Raw genomic sequence first — 15214 nt, forward strand, 5'->3', positions numbered from 1 at the left:
TTACTTCGAGAAAGCAAAGGCATATGGCATATTCAGAATATATTTTTCACTAAATATTTTGTAACACTTGAAATGTTTTAACAAAAAGTAATAACTTGCAGCTTTTGCTTGTTAGTGCAGAATTTCCAGCTGGAACTTGTTTTGACAGCCAACTTGGACAAGTTGCTGCATTTATATGTATATGCTAATAGTGGTGCTAGATCCTATGTTCAATAGGGCAGAGTCTGTCAGAAGATAAAAACTGAGGCCTTGGTCTTGTAAATGCATGTGCTAAGGTGTTTTAAATGTGTAATGAAACAGCGTACCTTTCCTTTAGTTATTTTTCCATAAGAAAAAAATAGGGTTTTGCTTAATGACAGTAAACTTATGGAAACCAATTAGTGGAACTGTGTTTGCAGAGTCTAGATTGGTTATGTTTTGGTTTACATAGTGGTATGCTTTTAGTATGGGGTTGAAAAGGTTTATTTTTTTTTTATTTATTCTACAAGTCTATTATAGTTTGTTTGCTACTAAGGAATTTTGTTTTCTGTGGAACATCTGCACACCTTGCTACATTTAAGAGTTTTAGTAAACTTGTGTGGAATCTAAGGCATTTACTGTCTTTCATAGAAGCATCACAAGGTGATTTGCAGAGCTATCCATGCTAGTGTTGCTTATCAACTGTTTTTACAGGCAGCTGATCTCCTGTTCAGAAGATGGCAGTGTACGCATTTGGGAACTCAGAGAAAAGCAGCAGCTGCCAGCTGAACCAGTTCCAACAGGTTTGCTAGTAGTGGGAAGTGAAAAAAAAAATTAAAAAATCCAGTATTCACCATATAGGATCAGAGAGACTTTCAGGCTTTGTAAAGAGAGATGATGTCTTGTGTTTAACCAATTGATTACAGGTGTGGGAGGGAAACTGAAGAGAGCATGGGTGTACAAGTCCTCCAGGATCTGATACAGGATGGTAGAAGGTCCAGCTGAAGCAATTCTGTGCCATAAAGCTTGCTTAGAGTTTACGGTTGTATGAGCCGGTTAAAAAAAAAATGACCTGACAAACCTTGATTTTTTCCTCCTTGTACTGAGTAGTGCTGAATTCCATACCATACAAGAGTAAATAGTTGCAGGACCTTGTGAAGAAAGCTTGCAGATAAGCAGCTGGTACCAAAAAAAAGTGTATTCCACATCTCCTCTTTGAACTGGGAATGATATTGGGACTTACTTTGAAGCTGTATCCAAACTCACTGGGCACACAGAGTCCTCAGAGCTAGGTGGTAGTGTTACAGGAAGCATTTCCCCCAAGTACAGACATTCACAGAATCACAGAATGGGTAAAGCTGGAAGGTATCACGGTAGGTCAGGTGGTCCAACCTCCCTGCTCAAACAGGATCATCCTGGAGCACATTGCATGGGATTGTGTCCACGTGGTTCCAGTGCTCAGTCACCCACACAGTAATGAAGTTCTTCCTCATATTCAGGTGGAATTTCATGTGCATCAGTTTCTGCCCATTGCATCTTGTCCTATTGCGTGACACCCCTGAGAAGAGCCTGGTTCATTGTCTTGATACCCCCCCCCTTCAGATACCTATAGACATTGATGAGGTCCCCTCTCAAGGCCCAGTTCCCTCAGCCTGTCCAGATGCTCCAGTCCTCTCATTATCTTTGCAGCCCTCTGCTTGACCCACTTGCTTGTCCTGAGGAGTCCAGAACTGGACACAGCACTCCTGGGGTGACCTTTCTAGGGCTGAGTACAGGGGCAGGATCGCCTTCCATGACCTGCTGGCAATGCCCTTCCTAATGCCCCCCAGGATACCATTGGCCTCTTTGGCCACCAGGACACTCTGCTGGCTCATGGACAGCTTGGTGTCCACCAGGACCCGCAGGTCTGCAGAGCTGCCCCCCAGCAGGTCAGCCCCAGCCTGTGCTGGTGCCTGGGCTTGTTCCTCCCCAGGTGCAGGACCTGGCATTTGCCTTTGCTGAATTTCAGATGGTTCTTCTCTGCCCATCTCTCCATCCTGTCAAGGTCCTTCTGAAGGGCTGCAGAGCACGCCGGGGTGTGTTGGCCATTCCTCCCAGCTTTGTGTTCTCAGTGAATGTGCTGAGGAGGCACATTCCCCATTTTACAAGTCAAGGATGAACAATTTAAACAGTTCTGGGCCCAGTATTGAACCTTGGAGGACACCACCAGTGACAGGCCTCCAACTGTACCACTGATTTTGACCTTCTGGGATCTGTTGTTTAGCCATTTCTTGACGCACCTCACTGTCCACTCATCCAGCACACATCCCTGGGTTTGTCTATGAGGATGTTGTGAGAGACGGTGTTGAAATCCTTGCTGAAGTCAAGTAGACAATATCCACTGCTTTCCCCTCATCCATCCAAGCAGTAGTTTCATTGTAGAAGACAATCAGGTTGGTCAAGCATGACTTAACCTTTATTGAACCCATGCTGACTATTGCTCATCATCTTGGCACCCGTGTGGATAGAGATGGTCTCCAGAATGAGGTGCACCATCAGTTTCCCAGGGATCAAGGTGAGGCTGACTGGCTGGTAGTTTCCTTGGTTCCTTCTTCTTGCCCCTTTTGAAGACCCGGGTGGCATTTGCTTTCTTCCAGTCCACAGCACCTCTCCTGATCTCCATGACCTTTTAAAGATGATCATGAGCAGCCTTGCAGTGGTGTCCACCAGGTCTCTCAGCACTCGTGGATGCATCCACTCAGGGCCCATGGACTTGTGGATGTCAGTTTTGCCTAGACAGCTTCTAACCTAATCCTCGACCAAGGGAAAGCCTTCCTTCAAACATGTCTTTACCTTAGTCTCCTGGGTCAGAGAATACTGAGGGCTGGTCTTGTCACTGAAGACCAAAGCACAGTTTAGGATCTGACTTGTCTGCATTCTGTTTTACCAGGGTCCCTCCCTCCATATAGTAACAGGCCCACATTGTCCTTAGTTTTCCTTTTGTTATTGATATATTTGAAGAAGCCCTTCTTGTTGTCTTTGACATCCTTGGGCAGATTTAATTCCAGATTCATCTTGGCCTTCCTTGTCCATTTTTTAGTTACTCTTGGCAGCCTCTCTATATTCATTCCAAGTGGCCTGACCCTACTTCCATCTCCCATGTATTTCCTGCTCATGCTTAAGTAATGACAGTTCCTTTGAAGTACTTGCTACTCTTTGACCATGCCCCCCTGCACACTGGCACTTGTGGTCTTCGACTGGTGCTCTGGACAGTATAATTAGTATCAAGGACTGGGAACAGCAATAGACTGTTGCTCTTCTAAAGGAATTTTTTATTCAAGGTGTGAATAATTTTCTTGATGTATCTTGTCTACCTGACTGTTCATCTCTTGGTAACTTTTGAAAATACATTTTTGCTGCCTCGGTGGATTTGGAAATACTTTTTCAGGAATGTTCTGTCTTCAGCATTGCTGGTGACAGGCTGATCTACACAGTGACAGATGGTACTTGGTTTCACATTAGAAATTTTTAACTTCTATGAATCAAGATGTTTGAAAAAACCATAGGGAGTTTTTGCTGTTGATTTGCACTATTTTTATTCTAGGGATCCCCTGAGAAGTTGTTCATCTCACCAGTTATCTCCCTTGCACCAGGGCAGTGGTTTAGCACAATTCTAGTTTTATGTGCTGATAGGGCTGAGGGAAGGATTGGGAATAAAGTCTGAACTGCATTGTCAACAGAAGCCAACCTTCTTACTTGTGTCAGTAGTATTGCACAGTTCTGGGGGCTGTGGCTGTGTACTTTTGTGCTATCTAAATGGAACATTTACACTCTCCACTGGCTGATCTTTTTAAACCTGAAGGAAGGAGGCAATGAGCCAGCACTTAAATGCTGTAGGGCAGAACATACAGGGGAGAGATTGACACCTCATTTTTGTGCTCTTTACACAAGTAACAGTTCAGAAGGGCAGAGCAAAGATAAACATCCCTTGTCCTGCATCTACCTTTGCTGTTCAGTTTGTTCTTTTAGAAGTCTTTGTGTTTGTTCTAAATCTGTGTATTGTCTTGTCCAGGTAATTCAGCCTGTTTTCTAAATTACCTTAAGTAATTTAAGTATCTGTGTTTCCTTTTCTCTCCAGATGAATAATCCAGATATTAAAGTGCTGCACAGTACAATGCTTCTGTGCTTTTGCCATACAGAGTGTCCTGCTTTTAGATTTTATGTGGCTTTTGTAGTTCTCTCTTTAGCTAGAGGAAATAAATTGTATTTGTGATTTTTGCCAAAACAAGAGACTTTTTTTCCCTCTCAGGGTTTTTCAACATGTGGGGATTTGGAAGGGCAAACAAACAGGCAAACCAAGCTGCTAAGAAGATGCAGGAGAATACACCTATGTATTTCTTGGAGCTGGTTGGTGATTTGATTGGTCATTCATCAGCTGTGCAGGTAAGCCAGCTGTAGTAAGAATGAGAAAAAGTGAATGTTAGTAAGTAACATAAATTTGACAGCATTTCTTAAACAGCTGTAACTTTTGACTGTCTGGCTCTGGAGGCTAGGAGCACATTGTTTGTGGGGTACCTTTAGTGCAGTGTGAAAACAGTAATACATACTGACTTAATATTCTAATGACGGCTCTCTCTGACGCCTGAGGATTGCATGTGCAAATATATGCTAGAGATAATCTGACAGTATTTGGTTTTGTTCATAGACTGCAGCCAGTACAGCTGGGAGCCATGTACATGACCCACATTTCATCTTAAGTTCACAATCTAAACAAGGGCTCCTACAAAAAAACCCAAAACGAATATACTTTGAGTAATTTCTTACCCCTCTGTGCTGCGAGCATTAAGGAGGTCTTTTAATTTTAGCAGTCCTACTAGTACTATTCTATGCTTCTATCTGCCTAATACAGTATGTTTTTGTTTTAAATGGCATTTTCCCTCTGCACTCTTTTGTGAAGAACATATTGAAGTAACAAAGCACTTCATTACAGTGGACTTTTACACACATTCTTGGCAGGAGCAGGGGGAAGGGCAGATAGAAGGGGATGGCGTGGTTCTGGAGTAGCTTTACTCACAAGTATTTGTGAGACAGCCTGGATTTCAGAACTGCTGCTGCTAAAACTTGAAAGCTTTTCTTAATAGCTAGGGTAAACTCTTTTGCTAGAGGGATTTCTGCAAGGCTCTCTGTTCCTTTCTGCCATCTTTCTCTCGAAAAACTGTTGAAAAGGGTCTTACTGTCCACTTGGAAAGTTGCTATCTAAGAAAGAGGACACAGTGTGCAATTCAGCAAGAGGCACAAAGAAGGTGAGAGGCATATGTTGGATCTCGGCTGTGATGCAGAGCAAAGGAGTAATGGAGATGATGGTGGATGTGGTTTCCTGCAATATTCTACATAGGGAAAATTTTGGGTTTTTTTAAACTCTGGGCAGACAGGAGCTGTTGCGGAAGAAAATGTTGAGTAGTGATGAAATGTGATGCCAAGATGAGGGCTTGGCAGACTGATTCTACTGGAACCCTGTAGCTATAAGTGACCATTTCCAGGGCATGTAGGCTTTGGCCTGAATGCTTCTCCCAGACAGATCCATTTAACAAAATGAAGGGCACTGTGAGTATGTCATAGTGACATCATTGGTTCCATTTGCTGTCATGTCAAACTGCAGTTACTGGTTAATTTTAGGCAGTCTTGTGAAGATCTCAGAAGTCAGAGGTTAACTCATGATTTGTCAGCTCCATTGGGTTTGCAAAATCCTTCCACTGGTGCTGTACTTCCCTCCAGTGTTGTGTTTCTTGCTTGTTCGACTTCCTCTGTGTGACTAGGCATGTGCTGATTGCTGATGTCTGTCACAGTTTTTCATTCTTTGATCTTTCCAGACCTGCTGCTAGTACCCTGTTTTGTTGTAGAGGGGAGGGGGGACAGTGTACCTAGTGAACAGAACAGTGGCTTCTGTTCCCAAAAAAACAGATCAGAGTTCACGCAAGTCATTCACTCTTCTACTGCTGACTTGAAACAAGTTTCTTCAGGATTCTCTCCTTCAGCTTCCCTATCTGTAAGGCTTTCCTGCTTTGTTTAGATGGAGATATTTCAGTATGAAGTGCTTAAAGAGTTTGTTTTTGTGTAGCAATTTTAGGGAGTTGTTTTTGTGTAGCAATTTTATGGCATCTCAAACATAGAGACAGTATGTAATTTCGTATTCCTATCTATAAGCAGAGCCATTTCAGATATATGTATGTGTTTAGTCCAGCTATGCACTAAATAATTAAGCAAGTTGACTATCTCATGCAAGCATCATGGTAATAATAGTTGTTTCATTGCAGATGTTCCTGTACTTTGGTGAACTGGGATTGGCTACATGCTCTGCTGACCACCTCATTATTTTGTGGAAGGATGGTGAACGAGAATCTAGCCTCCGCAGTTTAGCACTATTTAAAAAATTGGCACAAAATGGTGATTTGCAGCTCAAACTTTAAATTTTTTTAATATAGGCTGCATATATATGAACTGGATATGTGTTAAACATGAGTGTAAAGGTACATCTGAGCTACTGGGAATTTGACTACCAGTAAGGCTTACACTTAATGTCATGTGTTGTGTTGGAACTTCTATTAGTTGCTACTCTTCTCAAAGGAGAATTTTGCATGTTGGTATACTCTGTCAGCAGAAATGGTGTTCTCTTGAAAGACCAAAGGTAATGATGACTCATTAAATAGTTTCTAATATTATTCCTAACGTTTAAAATTATCATGGGTGAATGTCAAAATTAAGAACTGTGAAATACCTTAGATGGATCATAAATAAAGCAGTTGAGAGCATCCACAGTGCTATGTGCAGGAAGAAGGCATGGGAAAAAATCTGCACCTTTCTGCTTTATCTAATTTATTTCTAGAAGCTAAACTTTCCTCAGTGGTGGCTCAGATTTGTGTGTATACAGTAACCCTGAAAGAAAGTGTTCTCAAACAGAATTTTTGCATTTGAACTTACTATCCTGCACCAGTGGCAAGAAAAAGTGGTAGGCAATGCCAGTTTGTCTGGTTTTAATTTTTGGCAAACTGAGGTACATAGATACTTCTTGCTAGTAGTAGCTGCAGTTTTACTTGGATTAGCCTACATTACTGGAGTTTATACAGCACCATTACCAAATCTAGCATGCAGTGTGATTAGTTTAGCTTGGTCTTTCCATAGTGCATTCATCAAATTAATTTGTCTTTAATAAAAAGCATTTGCATTACCATGAATTTTCAGAATGTAGAACGCTTTCTTAAGCAGTAGTACTTGATATGTTCAACAGTAGTGAAACTGTGTTTTGCCATACGAATACTAAATTATCAGCTGAAGTCTGACTTCAGAGAAATGTGCACCAAGTTTGTAAGGGTAAATAGTATTTCAAAGTTAAAAAATAAGCATCTAACTACACAAGTACTAACAGTCTGAGATAGCAGTAGCTAAACAGGAGAAGGGAAAGAAATGCAAACTAAAACATAAAGCTCAAACAAAAACACAACAGCAAAAACCTAATCTACAAACAAACAAGGAAACAACCCCCCACACCACAACAAACCAAAAAATGAAGCAAAGTTAAACCCAGAACTGATACAAAGAAAGTGTGAGGGAAGACAAGATAATGAGTGGTACATTACTATTTGAACAGGGAAGAGCTAGGGAAAAGGGCAAGTTTGGGAACTTAGTGGTCATAAAACTGTGTAGAAGAGGATGCTACTGTCCTCAGGTCTATTCAGAAGATACAGCACTTAAATGGTGTAGGAACAAGTCTTGTGCAACTTTTCAGTGCCATCTCTTCCCTTTGAATCAGTGAGAATTGTTTTCAGTACAGGAAATACATGGCTGTGATTCCAGACTTCAGATACAGTGGTTGCAGTAAGTGCAATTAAAACAAAGGGCTAAGCAGATTATCGCAAGAGCAGAAGCAAAAGGAGAAAGCTCCTAGCTTCCTAGAAGAAACCAAAGAACCTTTTAGACTTGCTTCCCCCAGCAGCAGTGGGCATTTGCCTTTCTCCAACCATCCAGAAACCAACCTTTGCCTCTTGGGTCTTATTATGAGACTGTAATCTTCTCTGGAAAGCAGAGCAGAGGGACAGTAAGATTTTGAATTGTATTTTTTCCCTACCTTAGCCAAGTTGTACAGCTAATCTTACTTGAGTACAGAGCTCAAAATAACGTATTTCAAAACCACAAAACAGATGGAGGAATTATTAAATTACCCTCTCCTTTCAATTCAGGAAGGTTAAATCAGTGTTAAAGCTTGAGCTGCATTTTCTTTGCCAGGGCTGGCTATTCTGTTGACCAGTGTAGGAAAGGCATTTGGATTACAGCTGAGGATAACATGCCTTTGGGTATATGGTATTAAACTTGAGAGAGGAAGGCATGTTAAGTCTACGTTGCTTCAGCTTGTCTTCATCAGCAGATGTTGCATTTTTGGCTTACCCAGGAGGAGCTGGGGATATAAAACCTCTCTTTGTATCTTTTTTTCTTGTTTCAGTGGGGAAATAACTATTTGGTTGTATATAATGCTTGTGTTTACACATTGTTACGAAACTTTTACAGTGAAAGCTTATAAAACTTAGGTTTTTTGGAGAGCCTACTGCTATCATCAGTTATAACTAGAGAGAAGGAAGATCATATTTTTATTATCTCTTCTCTTATAGCATGAGAACAACTATTTCCTTTTTATGTGACTGCTTTTAAGTGAATACCTGGTAGAGAAGCAGACCTATTTAACTGAACAGTTCTAGTCACAAAACTCGCTGTGCATTTTACAGGGATGTAATTCAGCTTTAAATAGTCCTACATGCATGTATAAATATTTCTATTTATCAGAAGTGCCAGTGTTCTCAGATACACTCCATTGGCAGTAAATCTCCCAAGGGTCTCATCTTTAAAGATGGTTGACTTGAAAGTACTGAGTTCTTTGTTTTACAAATGAACTTTGAGTGTAACACAGAACATAGGTATATATCCCACTCCTTTGTTAAGTAAGAGTTTGTTACTTGCTGTTGGGAGATGCAGAGAGCAGAATTATGGTAACCAGATGAGACTTTTTACATCTAACTGGTGTCCTTCTAAATTTTTTTTCCAGCTTATAGCAACACTGAATTTCGTATGTTCGCACCATGGAAGTAAATATCTTTATCAGACCTACTCTTAATACTTTTACAACTCTGAGGTGGCTGTTTTACATCTGTGCACTGTCAACAGCATGAAACAAGCAGCTGTTAGTAAACTGGACTAGTCTAGGAGATCTGACACAAGTGGCAGATGATGATTAATCTGTGCTGATTTATTTTGCTCTTAAAGAGGACCTATATCCACACTACTTTTTTTTTTTTTTTTTGCTTTGTCTGACTCTAGGAAGAATCACAAGATCTTGCAACAAATATGTTGATTCTGTATTAATGCCTTGGCCTCAGTTCTGGTTCACAAGTTGAACTTTATTTTTTTGATGCCTTCCACTGTTGACATTTTGTTCTGTGTGACAGAAGTGTGACAGAAATTATGAATTGTTTTACATGGATGTGGTCTTACAATGTTGCTGTATCTAACAAATTAAATTAACAAAGCTTAAATCTTGGGAAATTCTTTTCTCTAATGCAAGCTGCAGTGAGTGTTCAGTTATCAGAATAGTTAAGGTACAACCACCAAGAGCACTAGTTCTAAATAAAGAAATAGTAAAAGCAAACAGTATACAGTATTAAAAAGCAGAGGTTCAAGTTCTCTGAATAAAAATCCACTGAAAAATGTTGCCGTAGATAATAGGAAAGAATGAATAACCATGCTTCACCAGAAACACCATTCTTCAAAAATACACAATGCGGCATTTTAATACACAGCAACCTGCCTTGGCTATGACAAAAGTAAGGATCTGTTATAATTCTAACAAAAATATAGCTTCTATACATTTTTCTGCACATACATTTTATGAATGTTGCCTTTTGTTTCAGAACTTGGTACAAAACATACAAAAAAGGTTGGCACATATGTAAGCTACCTGCAGAAAACAGCATTGTCACTATTCTTCTGTAGAATCTATGCTGTTTGCTTTATTTTTTTCCCCCTTTTCCTTTACCCAGTTTGATTTTTGATACAGCACAGGGTAGGTGGACTGCTTCTTTAACTGCAGCCACAGCTTTGACAGTCTTGCTTGCAGCCTAGAGTGCACAGTGTTAAAAATCAGCAGTTCTGCTAGTATTTATTTATTGAATACTCTGAGAAAAATCTAAAATTTAAACTAATGTTCTGCATGTGATTAAAATGAGATGTACAAAAATATGCATTTGTACTTTGAAAGCCTTAGCATAAATTTCATATCTTAGAACTAATGAAGAACTATGTTTGATTTTCAACTGATTTACATACTTCGAAGTACTTTCTACATCACAAAACCAACCAGCATTTTATTAGGAGGATAAAGCAGTACAAATTATAATGCTTTTATAAATTATAGCCTGGAAACTTTTTTTTAAAAAGTGATAGGTTCGTCCTAGAAGTTGCACAATAAATGAACTTACTGTAAAATTTAGATCAGTGTAATAAAACTGATGACCATGTGTACAAACACCATTTTTATAAAAAAGGGTGGTGATCAAGTGCCACAATAGTTTTTTGTGTAAAATTTGATGAAGATGTGTGTGATAACATCTGGAAGATGGCAGAGAACCATGTGGATGGCACTAACTATACAGAACATGCTTATTTTCTTTTGTTATATGATCAATTTTAGAGAACATTGACTCCTACCAAGATTTTATATGGAAAAAATGTCGTGTTTGGTTTATTTATGTATCCAGTTTGAGGTTTACTTGTTTTGCTGTGCATGTTCTCTTTAGAAGTATGTTTCAGAGAGCTGAAGAACATTGATAGAATTGGAACAAATTTATGATAAATATGTGGGATGTTTCTATGCTTATTTGTCAGGCTATTCTTACTCTCCTGGTGACTAGATTACCCCTCTCTCTGAGAAACAGTTGTGTGAAGTGTTAGTGAATACAGTTGTATCAACTACAAGATTCAACAAGTGTATACTCAGTATTAGAAACTAGTTTCAGAAGTACATTCTCTGCCACAAAATATTATTTCCAAAGAGCACTTAGTCATCTGTGGTTTATACAGCCTCTAAAAACATTTTTCTGTAGAATTCATAGAAGTGTAAAAATGAGTAAAATATTTCCTTCTTGTCACGCAGTCTTAATTTCACTGGAAAGGCAACATTAATCCCCTTTGTAGCCAAGAGTCTCTGTAAATGATTCACAGTGAAACTGGTAGAGCTGGAGGTCTGGTTTTCTTGACTTAGTGTTAGTTGTTGTTTTCTGGTGGGAGCCTGAGACTCTTGCACTTCAAATCATCCAGTGTTTTCCAGTGTTTGTAGTTATTAGCCAAATGTTGCATCAAAACAGGCAGATGTGCAAATGCTGAAAGAGCAGGAAAGAGAGTTTTACCATATATATAGAATGGGCAGAAGAACAGCCCAGCCTAATCTGAAATTGGCATTCTACTCTCTTTTGTCTTCCAACTCCTTAAAGTAATACTAGAAGGGGAAAGATTCTTTTTGGTGTGTTTCTCTTTCAAGAAAATCCCTTTCCAAATGCATGGTGACTTCATTAAATTATGCTAACATGCAGCCATGGTGGTCTTAGTTTCTGCTGCTCAGAAGAAATACACTGCTAAAGGAAAAAAAATACATAGATGAAAAAAAATGCTTAGTTTTAAGCCATTACTCCTTCTCTACATAGATTGCCTGGCAACTTCATAGCAGGCCGTGAAACAGGCTTTAGTGTCATGATTGCACAGTGTCCTGTGCTGTGCTGCTTATATATGGGTACTGCGTCTGAAAAAAGTGGACAGAAGGGCAGCTTGAGATTGGTCATTTTGGTCTGTAGGAATCTCTGTTTCAGGGCAAGGAAGAAAAAACTGTACTTACCATCCCATGCATCGAACATATCTGTTATAAAATAATCAATGAAGGAAATCTGAGACTTGGGGATGCTGCACGTGTTTCTGTCAAATACTGGCATTACAACAGGCAGACCCTGTCTCTTCTCTTCATCAGTCTAAGAAGATAAAACTCCAGTTAGCAACTAGAGCTTTGCTGACTTTCATGCTGGAGTAGCAGAGGTCAGGGCATTAGATGAATTGCAATAGGAGATTTGAGACAAGCCTTAGAACCTCTGAGGTGAACTGCCATAGTTTCATGCATGTTATTTTGTCTGGAACAGGGACTGAAATCAACATCTCTTCCCTTTCACAAGTACTCTTTTTTACTTCAGTAAAAAGTAAGTACTTGCACTTAGCTCCAACAAGACAGAACGCTATGATCTAGTGATTAGGGTACACCAGCTAAAAGATGGAAAATGGGGTTGCAGAGTCCTTCAGCAGAAAACAGGCTTGATCTCTCATTTTTCCACATCTGCAGTGCGTGTTTCAAACCATTTCTCTTTTAAGTAAGAAGAGGTTGTTGCTGGTGCTACTTCCTCTGCTTGTATCAGGTTATAAGATGAATGGAAGTAAAAGTATGCCCTTTAACTCTGTGTCCCCAGCTGGAAAAGGCCTGGTTTTGTTGTACTTGGTATGGTGGAGGATCAGATCACCTCAGCAATTTCTTAGAATATAATTCCAAATAACATCCCCTTTTAAGTAGTACAGGCAGCACTTAATACATGAATTGGCAACAGAGCAGTCTCCAAAATTAGCAGAGGTGAATGGACACCACAACAGTTCTCTGCACCTCACATTGCTGCAAGTAGGCTAGTGCTTAATTTGGGCAATTTAAAACTAGTTTGTGATACCTTGACTGCTAGGGAGATACGACATAAGCAATTCTTGATCTTTTTTAGGACATGACAGAATTTATTTACTATGATGAAAATGAAATTCAGACATGTCTCAGGTAGTAGCTACAATTTTCTTTCAGTAGTAACTATCACATGTGTGATCTGAATTTGAAGGGTAGGCATGCCTACTTCTTTCTCTCCACTCATAGCTGTTGCTTCCACGCCATTACTGGCAAATAAAAGCTATGATTTTGTCAGTTGTTAATTGAAGACCTAAAAGAGTGTTTCAGGAAGCTGGTTGCATTTCTGTCAGAAAAACTGAATCTGGAGAAAGAAAGCCGAGCTTCCAGTTCTGTCTGGAGACATCCCATGTGTGGTAAGTATTTAAATTGCCCACATGCCTGCACTACTTTTGCCTACAATGATGGTAGTTCATGTGCCATCTTAGAAGAGAAAGGGCCATCCCAATAGTTCAGCTGAGGCATGAATCTTCAGGGAAGGTACTGGGACGAGAAGCTAGAGTGCTGACTGTCTTGAATTTCAGCCAGTTAAATTGAGTAGGACTAGTGAAATAATTTGGTCAGATGAAGAAAGTGTAAAACCTCCTTTCCACCATTCTGTACAACAAGCTTCACGGTAAGCAAACTAGCTAACTGCTTGGAGTGAATTTTTCTGCATGAAATTGAGGGGCTGGTTCTGACTGTGAACACAAAACATACGTCTGGACTCTGTGGTGACACCAGGCAGATCCTGTGTGGAAAAGAAGATCAGCCAGTGTGCACGTCTGGATATAATACAATAGTTAAATCATAAAGATATACGTACCTGTGCAAAGTACTCCTCTGAAATTCTGCCTGCCCATTCGATACATAGCTCTAGGGGGCGACATGGATTTGCTACATCTGCACATTTAATCATCATGCGCTTGATCAGTGTCTGGTTGTCTGGAAAATTCTTTATGTTGGCTGTACCTTCACTGTCGCTGCCTTCGCTCTGTAAAGGAGAGTTGGTTACAGGAGCCAGTGGCAGCATCCCCTGCTAGGAGGAGTGAGGGCGTCATTATCAGCTCTCCTGCACTTAGGCACTAAGCAGGCACCCAGTCTGCTGCCTTACAATTTCATGCAGAACACCAGGACCTTGGAGAAGAAAGTGATGTCTGAGAGCTGGAGCTTTGCTAAGTAACTAATGATAACCCAAATACATATTATAATTGTGAAGATTCTCAAAATTAATATCAAAGTTAATGAAATAAAGAGCCACAGGCTTCATCAGGTAAGATGTTACCTTCTCTGCATCCCAGCCTTGCCCTCTTGGAAGAGGACCATGACAGGGGATGCATTATCTGACTTCAAGCTCATAAACACTCCTCACTTCTAAATGTTTAAATGCAGGGGTGGTGATGGTAGGCGACTACTTCACTTAGGGGAATTTCTGGAGTTAGATTTTTATTCCTAAATGAAAAAACTGAGACAGGCACAGGGGGCTAAACTGACTTGCACAATGGTTCCTTTTACACACTGAAAAGCCGGTTGCTGACATTCAGTTCCAGCATGTTTTTGAGTAGAACTGCTTTCTTTGTGCCAGATTTTGAACCCTCAGCCTGGAATAATCTTTGACTTTAGTTCCAAGTGAGGGTGAAATCTTACATAATCTATGAGATTAACAGTAGGAAATCACAGGAGCGACAGACCGACTACAGACATTCTCGGCTTCCTAGACATTGAAAACCAAACTTCTTACTGACTGCTCTGGAGACCAGGTGGAGGTGACAAGGTAGTTGTTCCAGGCCTGCTGTGGCATCATATTCTGGGTCTTGAACAGTTCAGAAAGGCACAGGTGTAATATAGAGTAATGAAAGGCCTCCACCTCTGCTCACATGGCATTAATGCTATTCTCGAAATAATATATTGTGGGATTTTGGCTTCCCTTCACTGCTAAATTCAACTCTTGAGTCAAAAACTGAACGTAAGTACTTTTTGCCACCACAGCTAAATTAATGTCTTTGTGGTTTATGGGGAAATACTTTGCAGTGACTTTTGCCAATTCAGGCATTAATCTTCTAACTTTATGTTTAGCAGTTAATCCTTTTTCAGCATGGGTAGGCCATCAAAGAGCTTTCTAATTAGCCCTGTACCTTAACTGCTGTTCAAGATCCAAACCAGAAAGAGCCACTGCTAACAGTAAAGAACAGAACAACCTAATACTGAGGGAAAACAAGAAGTCTGTAGTGCAAGTGGTTCTGTCCTTGATTTTTATTGTGACATGAGTTCAGCAGTGTTTGTGATTTCCAGCTCAGACTGTTGGAAGAGTGGAGCTCAGAAGTCCCTAGAAGCAGGTAATTTCAGCTGACATAATGTTGTCTTTAAAGTTGTAAACGGCACCCATGAGAGTCTACAGTACAAAGTCCAGTTATGGATAGGTAACAGAAGCTACTTCTATTTGGGTTTAGTATTGCTGACCTTCAATTTTGTATGATTTTTTTTTTTTGCATGTTTCCA

At 40.1% G+C, this 15214-nt stretch overlaps 2 protein-coding genes across 2 annotated transcripts in view; one reads left to right on the forward strand and one right to left on the reverse strand.

Annotated features, from left to right (window-relative positions):
- Window positions 1-11114, forward strand: part of WDR41 (WD repeat domain 41) — a 30265-nt gene extending 19151 nt beyond the window's left edge. Inside the window, exons 11-13 of the mRNA XM_069000983.1 lie at window positions 673-761; window positions 4247-4380; window positions 6252-11114. Of these exons, the coding sequence (XP_068857084.1) occupies window positions 673-761; window positions 4247-4380; window positions 6252-6404 (376 nt within the window). The 3' untranslated portion in view covers window positions 6405-11114. The remainder of the gene's footprint in view (window positions 1-672; window positions 762-4246; window positions 4381-6251) is intronic.
- Window positions 11115-11209: 95 nt separating this feature from the next.
- PDE8B (phosphodiesterase 8B) overlaps window positions 11210-15214 on the reverse strand; it is a 71652-nt gene continuing 67647 nt past the window's right edge. Inside the window, exons 20-22 of the mRNA XM_069000982.1 lie at window positions 13542-13709; window positions 11867-11996; window positions 11210-11357 (exon numbers count right to left, since the gene is read on the reverse strand). Coding sequence (XP_068857083.1) covers window positions 11242-11357; window positions 11867-11996; window positions 13542-13709 — 414 coding nt within the window. The 3' untranslated portion in view covers window positions 11210-11241. The remainder of the gene's footprint in view (window positions 11358-11866; window positions 11997-13541; window positions 13710-15214) is intronic.

Source organism: Aphelocoma coerulescens, assembly GCF_041296385.1.
Source record: "Aphelocoma coerulescens isolate FSJ_1873_10779 chromosome Z unlocalized genomic scaffold, UR_Acoe_1.0 ChrZ, whole genome shotgun sequence".
Classification (NCBI taxonomy): Eukaryota; Metazoa; Chordata; class Aves; order Passeriformes; family Corvidae; genus Aphelocoma; species Aphelocoma coerulescens.